This window comes from Phyllopteryx taeniolatus, chromosome 8, assembly GCF_024500385.1.
Source record: "Phyllopteryx taeniolatus isolate TA_2022b chromosome 8, UOR_Ptae_1.2, whole genome shotgun sequence".
Classification (NCBI taxonomy): domain Eukaryota; kingdom Metazoa; phylum Chordata; class Actinopteri; order Syngnathiformes; family Syngnathidae; genus Phyllopteryx; species Phyllopteryx taeniolatus.
The window spans coordinates 18,734,342-18,754,218 of record NC_084509.1 but is presented as its reverse complement, the minus strand read 5'-3'; the positions used below and the strand labels follow the sequence as shown (position 1 = coordinate 18,754,218).

At 42.3% G+C, this 19,877-nt stretch overlaps 1 protein-coding gene across 1 annotated transcript; it reads left to right on the top strand.

The window, feature by feature from the left end:
* Nucleotides 1-778: 778 nt before the first annotated feature.
* Nucleotides 779-15,125, top strand: LOC133482307 (period circadian protein homolog 2-like). The gene is given in 23 exon segments (XM_061782316.1): nucleotides 779-1,251; nucleotides 2,474-2,566; nucleotides 3,034-3,188; nucleotides 3,274-3,395; nucleotides 3,514-3,715; nucleotides 4,843-4,894; nucleotides 5,657-5,799; nucleotides 5,926-6,004; nucleotides 6,085-6,191; nucleotides 6,311-6,464; nucleotides 7,020-7,128; nucleotides 7,215-7,491; nucleotides 7,752-7,893; nucleotides 7,968-8,104; nucleotides 8,309-8,506; nucleotides 8,720-8,965; nucleotides 9,898-10,940; nucleotides 12,189-12,384; nucleotides 12,479-12,722; nucleotides 12,852-13,002; nucleotides 13,151-13,216; nucleotides 13,218-13,240; nucleotides 13,242-15,125. Coding segments are annotated over 23 exon segments (4,305 nt in total). The 5' UTR covers nucleotides 779-943; the 3' UTR covers nucleotides 13,300-15,125.
* Nucleotides 15,126-19,877: the final 4,752 nt, after the last annotated feature.

The following is a 19,877-nucleotide window of genomic DNA, read 5'->3' as shown; positions in this document are numbered from 1 at the left end:
GTTCCGGTGCGTTCCCTTCAAAAGTAAAGTTGAAACTTGCAGATATAAACCATTTGGGGTGATAAAACAGTCCTAATAATAATGATTTTAACAATGGTTGATTTAACTTTTAGCTGAAACATTAATTAATGAATTCGGTTAATTTGGTTAGTTCCACACACATTGCCTTTTACTTTATAGGTTTGATATTGATAGTGGTTATAAAGAACTCTGAGTCAAATGTTAATTTTAGTCTATGCTAAGGGCTGCTAAGAAAATGGATGTTCATAATTTGGACACCCTTTATTTAAACCATGCAAACGTTTTTGACCCAGCCCCCTAAATTGGAATCGAGAATCGTTTGGAATCGAAATAAGGGACCGGAATCGCTCAAATTCAAGCGATGCCCAACCCTAATTATGTGTATAGGGGGGCTCAGTCCCCTGAGACCTGTTGTTCTTCTCTTTTCCAATAAAGCTGCAAAAAAATATGCATCCAAATGTCTTAATGGTTTATTTTTGGGCGACGATGCCCTTTCCTTTAGCTTCCAAAGGCAGCTGTCTGATTAGGTCAAAGTACACAGAATTTTGTTATGTAAAGTTTCTCTTAACCATTATTGATTTCTGCTATTTGTAGGCTCAGTTTCTTTGTTGTTGGGCATTACACTATAGATGGAATATAATGTCAAATACACATTTCTTCTTCTATTGTAGAGCACATCCTCCATGGTGAGGGATCAACTACACTTACACTCCGGTGCAGTACCATTTGTGGTGCTGCCATGAGGAAGAGAACCTAGTCTCCCATCACCTGTCCTTTGGCCCATTCCATTTCTGACAACAGTGACCCTCAGCATTACCTCTATTCAACTCTGCACAGGCGGGAACGGTCCCGTGAAAGGGTTGGCTTTCAGGTGGAGGAAGGAGAGATCTCTCCCTGCTCTGCCATCAGCCAACTTCACCGCATGGCCAGCAGTTACAGTGAGGGTTGTGGCAGGAGGGATGGGGGTGACCTGGAACCAGAGTTGGGCTTGGCTTCAGAGGGGAGTGACAGCAGCCACGAGCACCGAGCATCGCCTGGTTCTTCCCGAGATGAAAGGAAGCGGACTCGCTTCCATGAAGATGTAGAGATGGCCAGCTCAAGTGGGAGTGGGACTGAATCCCACGGCAACGACTCGCATGAAAATGAGTCTCATGGCAATGAATCTGTGGGCAGTTCAAATGGAAATGGGAAAGATTCCGCTCTCCTCGAGTCATCGGGAAGCAACAAGAGGTGAGCGCACTCAATCATGTAAAATATTCTGCCGTTATGTGGAAGAGGACCATTGAGGTCATGGAAGTATGGATCATTAAATATAATAGAGAGACCATTTTCTCCTGTATGAGTCATGGCTGCAATCCTGTCGGCTTTCTTCAGACTTTATTCGACAGCGACAGAAAAGTTTTATTCATAAGCCCTATTAACGCTTAAAACCATTGCATAGAAATAACGTGGTGCCTTCTAACATACTATGAAGCCATCTGTGATCACGGTAAAGTAACAGACAATACATTGTATTTATGATGTCAATTTATTAGCTCTACAGTTCTGCTGATAATTTTAGTATAATCGCAATGGGAAATTCATCACGTTTAATCTGAAATTGTAGGCTGTATTGGACTAATTGGTTTCCTTGAGAGCCCTCTAGTTGCCATGAGGATCCGAATAACTTTGAAGCATGGAAAGTTCTGCAAATTAAATTTCTGGTCTCTAACTGCGAGGGATTTGTTGTTGTAATACAGACAGAAAATACCCTATGTCCTTTATAGTACAATTAGTCCAAGACATGCACCCACACCTTATTTTGCACTGTCCTGCAGGCGGACAAAAGCCATTGAAGACTCTTGAATGGAATCTTCATTGGCTTTATCAGTTTCCACAAACTAGTGATACAATACAATTAGTACAGTCAGGTGTGCATGCAGTGTCACACATAAAGATGAGAATCATAAGTAGCATTATGTAGCATAAATTTGAGACTGTCAGACCTGTCTTTTATACAAATTTCCTTGGTTCGTCTTTCTTGGAGGATTCTTGTTTCTCTCTGTGGTTACCCTGTCACACTCATGCATGGACTATATAAGGCAATGTGAATGTGTAAGACTAGAGCTGTAAATCAAAAATTCAATGCAATTTGCCAGATTTTGAAAGGGAAAAGCTGAGATTGTTGTTGTATTCTGACGCCTTTTTTCATTTCTTTATATTAATTTCAATAGTATTTGGTCTATTTTACAAAGACATTTGCCCAACTGGTTTTCTCTGTAAAAAGCGTTGTCGTCTTTCCATGCTTGATCAAGATTTTGCCTTTCACACGGATTACACATTATGTTCGTCTGACACATTCTAACATGTCCTTAAATCACTTGGTGTTTTGTATAACCTTTTGTTTTGGCCCTTGAACTGTTCTTTCGTTTTACTCACAACAGTGTCAATAACGTGTTGTTTATTGTTACAGCTCAAATTCTCACAGCTCCTCACCACCAAGCAGCTCAAATGCCTTCAGTCTGGTGAGCTCCGAGCAGGACAACCCATCTTCTAGTGGTTGCAGGTTAGTACACTCCTATTTTAGAGCTCCTTGTTAAATTCACAGTCAGAGTTGTATATATGCTGTATATGCCAGCTTGTAGCTGGTGTGGTTGTTGGTTATTAACAGAATATAAACGGGCAAAAGTCACTAGTGCAGTCAGCATCATGCAGCGCTATGGAAATTTATTCTATGCGTGACTAGCAACATTCTAACCGTGTAACAAACATGGTGGATCAAAGTGAACCATTACAATTTGAACAGTTCAGGAATGGAAAAAAATGTAGCCAAGTCTCCTTTTCTTCTCCAAAGTTTAACTGCGCCTAAAATGTAAGAGGAGCAGGCTCCTTAATTCCTCCACATCCAAATCTCACTCACCTCAGTCAATCGCATCATTCCTCAGTCAGTTTATACCTCCACTCAGGAGTGTGCCAGCATTGGTGAGACCTTTTCTCTGATGCACATGTATTTGTCTCGTGTACACTGTGCAGCAGCGAACAGTCGGCTAAAGCAAAGAAACAGAAGGAGCTCTTAAAGACCCTTAAGGAGCTGAAGTTGCATTTGCCCATGGAGAAGAGGAGCAAGGGCAAATCTACCACTGTCAACACACTCAAATATGCTCTACAGTGTGTCAAGCAGGTGAAAGGTAAGATTGCGTCTAGTTGACGTTTTCATGCATCATTCTCCAATTACAATTTTACGGCAACGATGTGTCGTTTTTCCTTTTACAGCCAATGAAGAGTATTACCAGATGCTAATGATCAATGACAGCCAACCACCTGGTTTTGAAGTGCCATCTTACACCATTGAGGAAATCAATAGCATCACTTCGGAATACACCCTCAGAAACAATGTATGTGGTCACACATCTGTGATGATTTCATCAATATGCATTTGAATTCAGTTGTTGACTTTTTTTTTCTTTTCAAGTGTTTAAAACACTGTACCCCAATGTACTTTGTCTCTTCCAGGATATATTTGCTGTAGCTGTCTCACTAATCACAGGGAAAATAGTTTACATCTCAGATCAGGCGGCGTCCATCTTAAACTGCAAGCGTGAAGTATTCCATAATGCCAAGTTTGTGGAATTCTTGACGCCTCAGGACGTCAGCGTGTTCTACAGCTTCACGACACCGTACCGCTTGCCCTCATGGAGCATGTGCACTGGAGCAGGTAACAGCAATTTCAAAACGGGTGTGAGTGTTGCATTTAAACATGTTGCATGGAGATTCGATTCCCACCGGCTGTACCAGGCACTATAAATACGAAACTCAAATCTCACCACCTGCGCACACGTAGAAGCATCCATTTCCTTCACATAAGCCACCCACACGCACATGCCTGTACACACATAGCACATACAGTATTTGATTAGCATGATGAATCTCACCCGAACCAATGGATGCACAGTTGCACACTCACAGACACCTGCCACACTGTTTATATTATACTATTTAGAGGTTTTGTATTATAGTGTTTATGTGGTAAGGTTTTGACCTTTTTGTCAATCTTATTGTGCTGCACAAACCCTCCTGTTGTTTTAAAAAGTCTTCTAAAAATCTAATTCAGCACATACAATGCAGCCAGTAAAATTTGTTGTCTCACGAAACATTTGATCAAGAAATGTCACGTTTTTTTTCACCCGAGTCTGAGTAACTTGATTTTTTTAGTCCCAATCCAATACCTCGTTAGTGCATTAAGAAGAAAAAAAGGGCAGGAAGTGGTGATTGTTCCTTGTTAGAACATGGCGACACGTTAAAATTCTCGACCGAACTATTGAGACAACAAACTTTTTTTTTTTCTTCATTTGAGTAAAAGTACCTCAATATGATACCTTTTCATATGCTTAGTGCAGTAGTCGTTCAAAATAAATTCTTTTTTTTTTTTTTTAACATATCAGTGGTGAAGCACAAGATAGCAATGCTTAAATTTCATTTTCGTATCCTGTCTTAACTAAACAAATGAAAATCTGAAGAATAAAGTACCGGTATCAGAAATTTCCGTTAGTCTGCTGAAAGTCAACTGAAAGTTATGTAATTGACCCCAGTTTAAAATCACTTGATTGGATTGGGACAACCTTGGTTTGGTGGGGGTTGACTATTTTGAGATGCAAAAGTCTTATTTATTTTTTAATTGCCCAATTTAAGTATGCCAGTTATATAGATTGTATAAAGGTCATGTGTGACTTCACTGACATTTTGATCTCATCCAAACTTCAATGGATGGGTGATTATGGAAATGCCCTCTGTTGATTATACAGTCATCCTGTTTCTCTACCTTCCTCCCTGTGTCTGATTCAGAGTCATCTCCCACGGAGTGCATGCAGGAGAAATCCTTCTTTTGCCGCATCAGGTGAGTGTAAGCGCACAGCAGCTTCTGTAATTCATAGATTTATGCTCTAACAATCCCTGAGTAAGCAAAGTAGCACTGAGCCGGAGCAAAGAGTGTGTTGGGAAGTAGCTGTGAGCTTCTGACATTAAGGCCCTTTTTCGGTGCACTGTAGCTACAGGGCTTGCTGTAGCTGTACTTGGCTCTTCCTGCCCGATTTTCCACTACATAAAAACACTGTCTCACTCGTCATAAAAATCTGCTCTTAGGTCACTAGTTTGAAGCTGCATTAAAGGCATCAGAACATTATTTAATCTATCCAGGGGTCACCAACATTTTTGAAACGGAGAGCTACTTCTTGGGTACTGATTGATGGGAAGGGCTACCCGTTTGATACACTCTTCTGAAATAGCAAATTTGCTCAAATTACATTTAATCTTATGTTGTTTTTATTAATTAATGATCTATCGCAATTGTTATCAACATTGATCTGACAAGGTAGAAAACGGATAAATATCAATATGCAACACTATTTATATAAATCTCTGCAAGTGTTTACATTTTTAATGATCACTTCTACAACATTCCCAGTCACTCACTTTAGAAAACAGGCCCGTGGGCTACACGTGGTCCTTGGGGGCTACCTGGTGTGTGTGTGAGCACCATGTTGGTGACCCTACTTTAAACCATCAATAATAATAACAAACAAAACGGGTGAAAGTGCAAGTCTGTGTAAGTTGTATGAATAAAACAAAACTATCTGAAATTGTTATGCATGTGTTGCAGTGGTGGAAAGGAGCACTATGGGGCTATGCAGTACTACCCCTTCCGCATGACTCCTTATCGAATGAAAGTCCAAGATGCGGAACTCTCTGAGGAGCAGTTCTGCTGCCTCTTGCTGGCAGAGAGGGTGCACTCTGGTTATGAAGGTGAGACCATAATAGCTTTGGTCCTGAGTTGAAGAAACATGATTCACTACTTTCATTACTACTATACAAACATGACTTTGATTTAAGCACAGACGTAATGCAGATTTTTATTTTCTCTGTTCCTAGCACCCAGAATCCCTTCTGATAAACGCATCTTCACCACCACGCACACACCTAACTGTGTTTTTCAGGATGTCGATGAAAGGTAAGAAAATGCATTTATGAACTTGCTTTTTATGTTGAGTCATGTGGAAAACGAAAACCTTTGAAACATTTCCCCGCCAGGGCTGTTCCACTGTTGGGTTACCTCCCGCAGGACTTGATTGGGACACCTGTGCTGCTCAATCTGCACCCAAGTGATAGGCCTATCATGCTGGCTGTGCATCGCAAGAGTAAGGCTTCATTTCTTTCTTGGGATTGATATTTATGGTCTGACTATACTAGTACATTTACTAATGAATAGATTACTGTGACTATATCATCTGACACACTATTTCACCTCCACCAACAGTTCTGAAGTATGCTGGTCAGCCATTTGACCACTCCTCGATACGCTTCTGTGCAAAAAATGGGGAATACATCACAATCGACACCAGTTGGTCCAGCTTTGTTAACCCCTGGAGCCGCAAAGTTTCATTTGTCATTGGCAGGCACAAAGTCCGCATGTAAGTCTGTGCATGCACACATTAGAAGTTACTGTATATTACCCTTTTTGATGGTCAATTTGGATTTTAATGAGTTACAATTCTGTCAACCACCACAATTACCTAACTCACTAACCCTAACCCACAGTAATGTGCAAAAGTCTTGGGCCACCCATTTTTTTGTACGAGTAATTCTATGAGGAGCATAATTTCCTCAGTCTTTATAGGTATGGAATTACAAAATGCAAAAACCAAAGTGGCAAATAGTGCTGGAATGTTATGGGTCCCAGACTGCACACTATTATTGGATAGCATGCATTAAAATATCTTATAACTACACAAAGTACGTAAAGTAAAATAAAGGGTGGTGGGGGGTCAACAACAACGTGCACATTTATGCTGGGCAGCTACACGTTACCAACTAAGAACCTGCATCTGTGAATCGCACATTTTGTCGCACTGCATGCCAACTCTACATTGTCATTGCATAGCGTCAACTCTCATGAAAACGCAGTACAAATTTGAGTCGTCTACATTATAGATGTGTTCTACTGACAAGTGTAATGTTATTTTCAGGGGTCCTGTGAACGAAGATGTTTTTGCAGCACTGGCTTTTAATGAAGGGAAGATGATGGACTCAGACATCCAAGAAATTAGTGAGCAGATCCACAGGCTACTCCTACAAGTATGTACACACATTATACTTTATTTAAACACACTTCAACAGAAGCTTTTGTTGTCACTAGTCTTTAACGACCTCCTTATCCTTAGCCGGTTCACAACATGGAATCCAGTGGTTATGGTAGCCATGGCAGCAATGGTTCCCATGAACAACAAGTGAGCAATGGCTCATCCAGCGAAAGCAATGGGAATGGGATGGTGGGGAATGCAGCTGAGGAAACGAGCAAGGCCAAGCCCACCAGGACATTCCAGGAGATTTGTAAGGGAGTTCACATGCTGAAGAACCAGGACTCACAGATGTGCCTGCGCTCCCCTCCCCCATCACCTGCTCCATTCCCGTCCAAGCCCGAAAAGAAAAACCCTGACGGTAAGTTGAGTTCAGTATCCAAACTATTCATTTCAAGGTATCTATGGAAGTGGTTAGAACCAAAATAAAATTCAGTTCGAACATACATACAGTATGTTTTTAAACTGTGTTAAAAAAATAAAAACTCAAGAGAGAACCCACTGAAGCTGAGGAGCGTGATAGCTCATTTATGTTTTTTTTACATACTAGTTTTGTTAAACCCGTTACATGCATACTGCATATCTTTCTCACTCAAACTTATGTTTATCTTTCTGAAACAGCGGTGTCTCAGAAGAGTCCAGTGGTGCGTCTGAAGGACTCTGCACCGAGAGATAGTAATGCATCCAACATGGATGAATTAACCTTCAAAGACCAGACTGTCTGCTCCTACCAGCAGATTAGCTGCCTTGACAGCGTCATCCGGTAAGTGTGTGCGGGTCTGTGTGTAAGTGTAGTATTTAAAGTAAGACTTATACTCTACTGTACATTTTTCCCAGTTATCTGGAGAGTTGTAACATCCCCATCTCTGTAAAGAGGAAATACCAGTTTTCTTCAAACACCAACTCCTCCAACTCAGATGATGACAAAAAATGTACAGAGGATACTGTGCAAGCACCTGGTGGTTCAAACACAGGTGTGTGCTGATGATTCAGGACTACACACACACGCACACACGAGCACACACACACACACACACACACACGCATTTACCTGTACTATATATACAGTACACGTGTTCCAGCAAGGACACTTGAGAAATTTCCCTCGACACTTTTATTGGATTTAGTGATGAGACTTATGAGACTGGGATCCAACAATGGATGACTCTTTTCTTTAGATTCTTTGATGCTTGAGGGCCAGCCTGGATTGTCAAACATGAAAGCGCTCAAGAAGTCCAAGGCAGCAGTGGTTGGAGCACCAATGGGAACCCTTCCTTTACCCAGCAAGGCAGAAAGTGTTGTGTCAATCACATCTCAGTGTAGCTATAGCAGCACCATTGTGCATGTGGGAGACAAGAAGCCACAACCAGAGTCTGGTAAGTTTTATATCCGCTGTTAAAAATTACAGTTCCCTCAGTGTGAGAACACAGAAAAAAGCAATGCGTTGAGGAACATAACGCTGGCTAATACAACACAGCATAATCATAGCAGTACCAAGATGCCATGCAAAAATAGTCTAAGAGCAGCATTGCAAACAAGCGATCTAAATAGCGGCTTGTTTGATGTTCATGAATGTGGTCTTTTGGCAGAAATAATTGAGGATGTGGCTGAGAGCCCTGCCCCCCCTGCGCTGCCCGTTAGTGTGGTTTCTCCGCTGAGCCAGGAGAAAGAGGCCTATAAGCGGCTGGGACTGACCAAGCAGGTGCTGGCAGCCCACACGCAGAAAGAAGAGCAGGCCTTCCTCAGTCGCTGCCGAGAACTCTGTAAAGCCAGGACGTTCCAGAAGGACTATTACAGACATCTGCACAGACAGAAGGGGCCAGTCAATCCTGAAGGTAAACAACATTTTCATAACAACAACAAGAGATTATCTGACATTAAGTCTAAACGACCTTGGTCCCTCATTTTTAATTTGAAGCGTTTTACTTAATATGAACACTGAAGTTGAATTCAAGTGAGGGCCATTTACTCACTACACGGTCTTGGAACTCATAAAGGGGACAGTCTCATTCTACTTCCATATGACCTTTGTCTTGGCTGTCTGTCTTCTGGTGCCAAAAGTAAAGGGACACCTAGCTATGACACCTACAGGAAGAGAAAATCGACCCTCGTATGGAGTTGATCCGTGTTTGCAGGTTCTCCCTGTGCCTGCGTGGGTTTTCTCCGGGTACTCCGGTTTCCTCCCACATCCCAAAAACATGCGTGGTAGGTTAATTGAAGACTCTAAATTGCCCGTGGGTGTGAATGTGAATGCGAATGGGCGTTTGTTAATATGTGCCCTGCGATTGGCTGGCGACCAGTTCAGGGTGTACCCCGCCTCTCGCCCGAAGATAGCTGGGATTGGCTCCAGCACGCCTGTGACCCTGGTGAGGATAAGCGGTACAGAAAATGATGGATGGATGGAGTTGGTCTGTGCTTTGCTGCAAATGCATCTTCAACTCCTTTGACGCGTGATTGTAAGAGGTCACTAATGTTGGAGAGGGCCTGGCTCACTATCTTTCTGTTCTAGTTCATCATAAAGTTGTTTGATTTGGTTTGGCTTAGGGCCCGCCAAGTTGTTCCACAACAGACTCATCCAACCACGACTTTGTAAACCTTGCAAAAGCACTTCGACACGGTTAAGTTTCCTAACTGACTTGGAAATTGTCCCAAATGTTTTCTCGCTCATGCCTGTGTCACATTAGTTAATTTCTCATGTGTGTCCCAGTGCTTTTGCCTAAGATGTCGCAAGTGTTCAACTTTCTGACCTCCGAATGTGTCACTTCAGAACCATCGGGATTACGAGATGCTGCCAAACAGGGCATGACGAGGCCAGAGACCACTGCCAAAAAGGGGAACCGTAATAGAAAGTCTAAGAAGCCACGCATGACGCATCCTGATTCGTCAGACAGCGCTGTGTCCAACCGCAAACGCCGCCCCCCTCTTCAGGGCCTCAACCAGACGTCATGGTCCCCATCGGAAGCGTCCTTGTCGGCTTTTAATGTGTCCTACCCAGCCATGGTGCCTGCCTACCAGCTCTACCCACCGGCGCCTGCTGCTCCAGCACAGGTGCCCCGTCCAGACCCGTCCCTTTCCACAGGCTTTGTCGAGGGCCAGAGCACTCAAGTTCCTCCTACTGCAACTCCTTTTCCAGCGCCCATTGTTACACCTATGGTGGCTTTTGTGCTGCCAAACTACCTCTTCCCTCAAATGGGACCGTTGGGCCAAATAGGGCCTGCTCCCAGACCAGCGTTTTTCCTGGAGCAGACCCAGACGCAACCTCAGTTTAATGCCCAGCAGCCCTTTCAGCCCCCGCAGTCAGCTTACACCCTGCAAGCGCAACCTCCCTTCACCAGCCAACAGATTTTCCCCGTGCCGACTGCCTTTCCATCTCAGCAGCCTTTCCAGTCTCGCCCGACGACCTACAGTGCCCAGCAGGGCTTCACTGCTCAGCCTACTTTCTCAGTCCAGACTCCATTTGTGGCTCAAGCTCCATATACGACTCAGCCCTTCATTTATAGCCCAAATACCCAACCCCCTAAAGCCTCAGGTTTGGAGCCAAGAGAGGGGGCGGCTTCTCGCTCCTCCACCCCAGCATCTGGTGCACGTGAGCGCACCACATCACCGACGCTGTTTGAATCACGGTGCAGCTCGCCCCTGCAGCTCAATCTGCTCAGCATGGAAGAGGGCCAACGCTCCGTGGAGCGGCAGGACTGTACAGCGGCCTTTGCTGGACCTCAGGGCATCAGCGCAGCGCCGTGTTCTGTTGCAGCAGGACCTGCTGTAGAAAAGAGTCCGACAGTCTCAGCCAAGGCTGAAAATCTTCAGCAGGTGAGAGATTTGTTGCATTGAAATGAATTGTTGAATAAAGTCATAATCTATTTTAGATATAACTAAGTCTCCACCAAACCACCTATATGGAAAGCTGCTTTTTTTTTTCTCTCCCAAGGTTGAAAACAGAATTGGTAAAGGCCAATTAATCCATCGTCACAGATATTTTTGACAATGGCACGTCAACATTTCATACTTTGATTACGGCTGCAACTGCGTCCGCCATTACAAGGTTGATGCAGTAAAAAACAAAATAACAAAAATTGAAGCCACAATTTATTAACGATTACGATTATGGAGTCATGATTATGTTGGTACAGTATGCATTATTTTAATCCTATTACATAATATACTGCACTAACTGTCCCGCGTTAATGTTCTTTGACAAAATTTTGAAAAGATGGAAATTCAGACAAATTTGGACAAAATGGATGGATGGATGTTCTGGAAGTGAATTTCTATAGGTTGGCACCTCTGGTGTGCTGAATTGTCTTGAGGACAAAGAGCATACTACTACATTGACCTTGAGCTGACTATCAAGGATATTAAATGAACTCAATTTACCTCAACTTTATTGAAAGAGCACTTTCAAAATGCAACCGCATCTGAAACAAAATTCTGTACGTATATATAGATCAAACGTGATCCATAATAACAATATAAAAATGAAGAAATATTTACATAAATAAAATATTACTTTTTATTGAAAATATACAGGGGATAAGGAACCGTGCCTGACCACGAATAGTGAAAAGCTGCTGAAAAATGTATAAATACTGCCAATAAGCGGTTTCTGTGAAAAATGGGGTTCCCAAAAAAAAAGAGGGGGGAAAAAATGTTTTTGGGAAATCAGCGAATAGGTGATTCTCCTGATGCTGAATCGTGGATATGCGAGTGTCCACTGTACTACTTGAAAACCATGAAACACGTCTGTGACATGGAAACACTCCTGCTGCGCCAGAGCTGCATCTTTACACCCAATTGTCACTGCCGTTATGTTGGCGACCTGCTGTTCCCCCAACGACCTGTTGGTGGTCCTAAAGTGTAAGAAGTTGTTCTCAGATTCCCCACAGGAGTCAAGAGAAGAGCCATATGCTTCCCCCATATTAGCATGCAGGAGGTCCAAAAGTGACACTCAATAAATAATTGAATAAAATATAGTAATTCATATTCATATAAATAAATACTCAAATGGCTTTCCAGACACCTGTTACATTGTAAGTGTTTCTCTTTTTCTTGATGATGCAGGTAGAGTCTCCAGAAGATCGCGCGCACAGTGACGGTCACTCTTCATCCTGTGACCTACTGGATATACTTCTCCTGGAGCAGGAGGACTCTCACTCTGGCACCGGTTCAGCAACATCTGGTTCCATGGGCTCAGGATCAGGATCTGGTTGCAATGGCTGTGGTATGTCGGCAAGTGGAGCCTCAGGCAGCAGAACAGGTTTGTGGCTGGTTGCCAATCCAAGCTAAAAGAAAACTCCTCTCAAGGCCCTTTTGATTTTACTTTGAACTTTTTTTTCTCAAACACTAAATAGGCAGCAGCAACACAAGCAAATACTTTGGCAGTATTGATTCTTTGGAACATGATCCGAAGACTAAAACCCAAGCCATATCGAGAAGTGAAGGAGTGAAGGACTCTGATGGTGGCCAATCACAGGCCAAGGTGTCAGCCAAAGGAGAGGGAGAGCATTTAATTAAATATGTTCTCCAGGAGCCCCTTTGGCTGCTGATGGCCAATGCTGACAACAAGGTCATGATGACGTATCAAATGCCATGCAGGTGAGGACAACTACTCAATGAAATCATGGTTATTTAAGTGCACTCTGAAGATAATTATTAAGCTGCATATTACTGTCATAAGCATTCCCTTGTGCAGAAACAAAAAATTGTGCATTGGTTGTTCCACAGGGACATTCAGAAGATTCTGAGGGAAGACAAGGAACGATTAAGACAGATGCAGAAGAGTCAGCCCCATTTCTCCTCAGACCAACGCCGAGAGCTGATGGAAGAACACCCATGGATGAGAAGAGGGGGTCTACCTGCTGCTATCAATGTGAAGGTCCGAACCAATTGCCCTCAAATGTTTCAGACACGAACGAAAAGTTGACAGTCTTGTAAGGCTAGTTTACCAGTCAACCACTTGGATAGTGTGTGAAAGCATGGCAACTACCTGAATCCTTTAACATGTGGATTGTGTGTGTGTTCAGGAGTGTCTGTACTGCAAGGAAGCTGCAGAGGACCACATCGAGGAGAACCTCCCTCAAATGGACTTGGGGGGAGATGGGTGAGGAGCTGAGCCGAGAATGCTCAAAGCCAGTCAGAGGCGTCACAGCCCAAACTGGACTCTGGCTCGTGAACATTTCAACCACCAGCAGGAGGGACACACTTGACCAGCCTGGACCCCTAACACACACACACACTCTCAGACACACGTATTGTAAATATGAGACAAAACAACCGTGTGCCTGGCTGTCCTCAAAAAGACTCTTAAAAACAGATGTACTGAATCTTTGGTTGTGTGGTTGCGGCTAGTGTTTGTGTGTTGACTGTGAAACGGAGATACAAAGTGATCACACCGAGGTCTGTACTTGCAGGGCTTTTATGTTGTACAACTGTCGCAACACATTCTCAGATAGGAAATGTTAACTGTTATTTAATTTGCCCCGACCCCCAAACCTTTTTCTGAGAGATGACATGAGCAGTCAAAAATGTGTTGCTTGTTACTTCTTAAAACTGTCAAACCATATTGGAAAGCGACATGATTGTCACAAGCACATTGCATTGATGAGATGTTGTATGCTTGTATGAACACTTTTTTTTTTTTTTTTAAATCTCCCCCCCCCCCCCCTTACTATATAGCACTTATATAGTTAGGCGAACGTGTAACACTTGACTCATCAGCCAACATAAGTGGCGAGACAAGTGCAGTCTGACTGTAACCTGCCTCAACAGTGACAATCTGATGCACAGCACAAGATGTGCATTTAACTCCTCTTATTTATTTTGTAGTTGATGTAAACTACACCAGGGTTTCTTAAGCTATAGCCAAATACCTTTTTTAAAAAAAAAAAAAAAAGTTGACACTGTGTATTACATTCAAAGTCCTCTGCAAGAGGTTAAAGGTCACTCTAGTCAGATCTAAACTGGAGTATCAAGCCTGCACGCTGGGGCGTGGCTGCCATTGCTTCAGTGGTTTGCAGCACTGTTGTATCTATTCAGTCCTTGAATATTCTGTGAATCCAGAATCATGTAGCTAATTAGGGGATCATAGGAAAGAAATAATTTATGTAATAATTCTGTTGAGCAACCCCCATCATTTTGCTCGAAGCAGCTCCATGGTCAGTTTCAGAGGGTGGGCAGGCCGCTTCGTGCAGTGGGACCAGCTCAGGTGCTTTTACAAACTCTCTGCTTTGGTATGGCTTCTGAATGTATCACAGGCTGGACCAAGGGCATCTCACTGATTAGGTTTTTTTTTTTTTTTTTTTTTTTTCTTCTTCCCCTCCCCTCTTCCTTCTTTTAAACTTGTTTTTTAATCTATTTTGACTGTTTTTCTGGTCCTTTTTTGTCCATTTTATTTTGTTTGAAGAAAAGCTTTTACATGTAGTTGTTGCTCGAGATGGCGACTGCATGTTACTGTGACCAGTGAGGAACAGCCCCTATATGTGCATTTGGACAATTTGTGACGATTTCATTGCGCAATGGTCTTGTTGGATTGGCTGAGGTTTGAAGACTTCAATGTTGGGCTCCATGTCTCAGTGTGTGGAGAGGACAGCAACATGGAGCAACCCCATTTGCTCTTACTGCACAGTATGTCTCAGTTCTATGCTGAGGACACGCCAACGCCCTTAGGTGTATAAAGCATTGAGAAAGCAAATGTGGTTCATACATCGGAAATAGGAAATGTGCTAAAAGCACGACATGGGAAAGTTTTACGCCTTACTGTTTTTCACAAAGAGGGAAGTCAATATTCAATGAATTCCACACTGGTGAGTGTTTTGGGTGAATGAAAAGAAGCTGTAAATGCATAAATGGTACTGGCACATGAGGTTATGTCTGAGATTTCTTTTGGTGCCACTGTATGAGTCTGGTTATATTCAACTAAAGTGCAGTTTTGTGCATTATTGTATGTAGGAGTTTGTGTTTGAAACTGGCATAATGTAATAAAATTACAGAACTATTTAATCAGTTGAGAAAGCAGTCCTGTTTATATGATAGAAGATTCGCATACAAATATTTCTCATAAGCAATGATTGATAAAAGGTGTAGGTTAATAAATATAATACAAATATTTAAATAATGTTATTAAAGTACCACTAAAACCCTAAAATTGAGGGAATGAAAGAACAACAAAGTCCACAACACTTGAAGTGGAATTATACAACCCCAATTCCAATGAATTGGGACGTTGTGTTAAATACAAATCAAAACAGAATACATCCATCCATTTTCTGAGCCGCTTCTCCTCACTCGCGTCACGGGCGTGCTAGAGCCTATCCCAGCTATCATCGGGCAGGAGGTGGGGTACACGCTGAACTGGTTGCCAGCCAATCGCAGGGCAGATACAAACAAACAACCATTCACACCTACGGGCAATTTTAGTCTCCAATTCATGCATGTTTTTGGGATGTGGGAGGAAACCGGAGTGCCCGGAGAAAACCCACGCAGGCACGGGGAGAACATGCAAACTCCACACAGGCGGGGCCGGGGATTGACCGTGCCGCCAAAACAGAATACAATGATTTGCAAATCATGTTCAACCTAAATTTAATTGAATACACTACAAAGACAAGATATTTAATGTTCAAACTGATAAACTTTATTGTTTTTAGCAAATAATCATTAACATAGAATTTTATGGCTGCAACACTTTCCAAAAAAGCTGGGACAGGATCATGTTAACCACTGTGTTACATCACTTTTTTTTAACAACATTCAATAAACGTTTGGGAACTGAGGACACTCATTGTTGAAGTTTTGTAGGTGGAATTCTTTCCCATTCTTGCTTGATGTACAGCTCCAGCTGTTCAACAGTCCGGGGTCTCCGTTGTCGTATTTTACGCTTCATAATGCGCCACACATTTTCAATGGGAGACAGGTCTGGACTTCAGGCAGGCCAGTCTAGTACCCGCACTCTTTTACTACGAAGCCACGCTGTTGTAACACGTGCAGAATGTGGTTTGGCATTGTCTGGCTGAACTAAGCAGGGGCATCCATGAAAACGACATTGTTTGGATGGCAGCATATGTTTCTCCAAAACCTGTATGTACCTTTCAGCATTAATGGTGCCTTCACAGATGTGTAAGTTACCCATGCCTAAATTCCTTGCAATTGTAGGTTGAGGAACATTGTCCTTAAACTGTTCGACTATTTTCTCATGCACTTGTTCACAAAGAGGTGAACCTCGCCCCATCTTTGCTTGTGAATGACTGAGCAATGCAGGGAAACTCCTTTTATACCCAATCATGGCACCCACCTGTTCCCAATTAGCCTGTTCACCTGTGGGATGTTCCAAACAGGTGTTTGATGAGCATTCCTCAACTTTCTCAGTCTTTTTTGGAACGTGTTGCAGCCATAAAATTCTAGGTTAATGATTATTTGCGAAAAACAATAAAGTATATCAGTTAGAATCTTAAATGTCTTTGTCGTGTATTCAATTAAATATAGGTTGAACATGATTTGCAAATCATTGTATTCTGTTTTTATTTATGTTTAACACAACGTCCCAACTTCATTGGAATTGGGGTTGTAGTATCATGGCAGCAAACAGCATTGAAGTTTCTACCATCTGTTCAGGGCCACTGGATGCATACTGTTCAGTACAGGTATAGCCCAGATGTTTTGGGACTTAAGGGACATGCTGAACTCATCAACAGGGGCTGACATATGGAAACAGACAACCGCTCATACCTTTGATTCTTCTCTCTTCACTACAATGTGAAAAACTATTGGCCACCGCCTCAAATTCTTGTGCATAATTTCCCCACTTGAATGTTTATGATCATGAAACAAATGTAAATATCAGAATATCAGGCAATTTATAACCCCAAGCGAACATAAAATGCAGTTTTACATGGTGATTTTATTTATTAAGGGGAAAAGATGATCAGTTACGTGGGCGTTTGTGAAAGCGTAATGGCCCCCAAAACCTAATAACTGGCTCGGCCAGCTTCAGCAGCAACAACTAAAACCAAGCATTTTTTATAATTGGCAAAGATTCTTACATTTCTGTGGAGCTATTTGGCCCACGCTTACTTGCAGAATTGTTTTGATTCAGCAAGGCATTGAATGGAGGGTTGATTCCCGAGCATGTACGACCTTTTTAAGATCATGCCACAGCAGAAATTCAAATGCGGACTTTGACTAGGCCACTCCGAAACCCTTGTTTTGTTTTGTGTTTTTTGTGTTTTTTTTTAAGCCATGCAGAAGTGTTTTGGCTCGTTGTCCTGCTGGAGAACTCAAATGCCCTTCATTTTGAGGTCACAAACTGATGGCTGAACATTATCCCTCAGGATTTTCTGGTAAACAACAGAATTCATGGTTCCATCAATCACAGCAAGTCATCATGGCAGCCCCAGACCATCGCACTCCTACCACCATGTTCGACTGATGGTATGATGTTCTTTTTCTGAAATGTTGTGTTACATTTACACCAGATGCCACAAGACACCCACCTTCCGAAAAGGTCAACTTTCATCTCGTCAGTCGATGGAATATCCTCCCAAAAGTCTTGGGAATTATTCAATGTATTTTTGCAAAAGTAAGACAAGTCTTTATGTTCAAAAACATGCATGTTGGAGTGTGGAGTTTGCATGTTCTCCCCGTGCCTGGGTGGGTTTTCTCCGGGCATTCCGGTTTCCTCCCACATCCCAAAAACATGCGTGATTGGTTGATTTAAGACTCTAAATTGCCCGTAGGTGTGAATGTGAGTGTGAATTGTTGTTTGTCTCGTGTGCCCTGCAATTGGCTGGCGACCGGTTCAGGGTGTACCCCGCCTCCTGCCCGAAGATAGCTGGGATAGGCTCCAGCACCCCCGCGACCCTAGTGAGGATACGCGGTAAAGGAAATGGATGCATGGATGAAATTAGGCAGAAATTGGCCTTCTCAAAAGTGTTGAATCTTGAAATTGAACAACAGAAACATAATAAATTAACTTTTGTATCATATTCTACCTCATTGCGATGTACCTGTAGCATTTGTATGTGTACAATGTTGATCCTGTGATTTCTGAAAATCCCAAATACATTCAAAACAATCATTAAAAGCCCCAAATTACCAAAATAAATACAACGTTCATGCCCATGGTGGCTGTATGTTAACCTCTAACAGCAACTGTGCATTCACTGGCCTCAGAGTAAATGACAAAAAAAGCATTTGCAATGCAGTGGGATACTTCTAAACACACATGATGCTTTTGATGTTGTTCAGCCATTCTCCTGCTGCTAGAAGTTATTGTTCTCTCACTGTCAAAGGCATGTGAGTGTGGCTGGGCTCCCCAGGGATCCTTTTCAACACCATATGCTGCCTCGCGCCCGTTAAATCTCTCTCAGACCAACTGCTGCATTAAGCTGACCTTTGAACCACAACTCAGATGCACTGGCCACCAACCTGCAGCTGATGCATGAAGACACTAAAGTCTCCCTCTTGTCTTTATACATGTTTCCAGAAATGAACAGACAAGATGGCATTGACAGGGAAATTATTCCTACATGTCCATCTTTCCATGTAGGGGTGCTCATTGGACTCGGAGGTCTTTTCTCACACAATAAATAAGAAAGATAGAGAGGTACGATCTTTGACATTGGAAATCAAGTCCGATGTCATAAAAATAAAAATTTTAAAAAACGAGTATCGGATCGGACTGGATGTAAAATCTCCGATTTTACCACTCTCATACAAGCAGTCAATTACATACACCAGTCCAGCACTTCTATCCAGCAGGGCCCACGTGATCACAACAAGCGGTTGCTAAGGTGCTAACAGTAGCAAGGAGTACGAGTAAATGTTGCTCGCTTGAGTGGTTTATTGACACTCCAGTTGAAGTTCACTGTAAAACTAACTCACATGACAAAATAATTACTCCTATTGAACATTCAAATAGACCAAAGACTTTCTTTCTTTATTCATTTTTGTTCGCAAAAATCGTTAGCTCAAAGCTAACACGATGAATGAAAAACACCATTGACGAGCTAACAAACGTTTGAATTTAACTTATATCTCTCAAAATAATTAATATTGGCACACAAACGCTGTATAAACACATAGAAACAGGCAGTATAACAATGCTCTCTTGTATATTGTCTTACATATGTTACATGAACAATATTCGCAAGTGTGTATGAGCTCATTGTGTGAACCACACTGCCCCTCGCAGGTCAAGATGTGCACAGAAGGAAGCGCGAGCCCAATAAGGCAGAGACAGCTAAGCACCTCGAGCCTCGCTCCTACATGATTCCCATCCACCACCACATTGTCAATCAAACTCAACCCCAGTTGCATCAAGAAGTTCAAATGTGTATTGCCGCACATGCGGTGAAAGCAAATGTTGTTCCTACCACACGCTGACAACTAAATTCAACTTTCATTGTTATTTTGCACTTTAAAAGTATCATTTGTATTTATTACTTATTGAGGTTATTTTTCATGTCTTTTTCATTTTTTTAATTGAATCTATTCAAATATAGAATATGCTTATGTTTAAGTTAACCAGTTGCTATGTTGCAATCTAAATATATATTTTTGTTATTGATTTTATTATTTCAGGGTTTTCTAATGTCATTTAAATTGTTTTATTCAATTGTAGTACATTCTGCGGCACGGTGGACGACTGGTTAGCACATCTGCCTCACAGTTCTGAGGACCGGGGTTCAAATCCCTGTGGGTTTTCTCCGGGTACTCCGGTTTCCATATCCCAAAAACACGCGTGATAGGTTGATT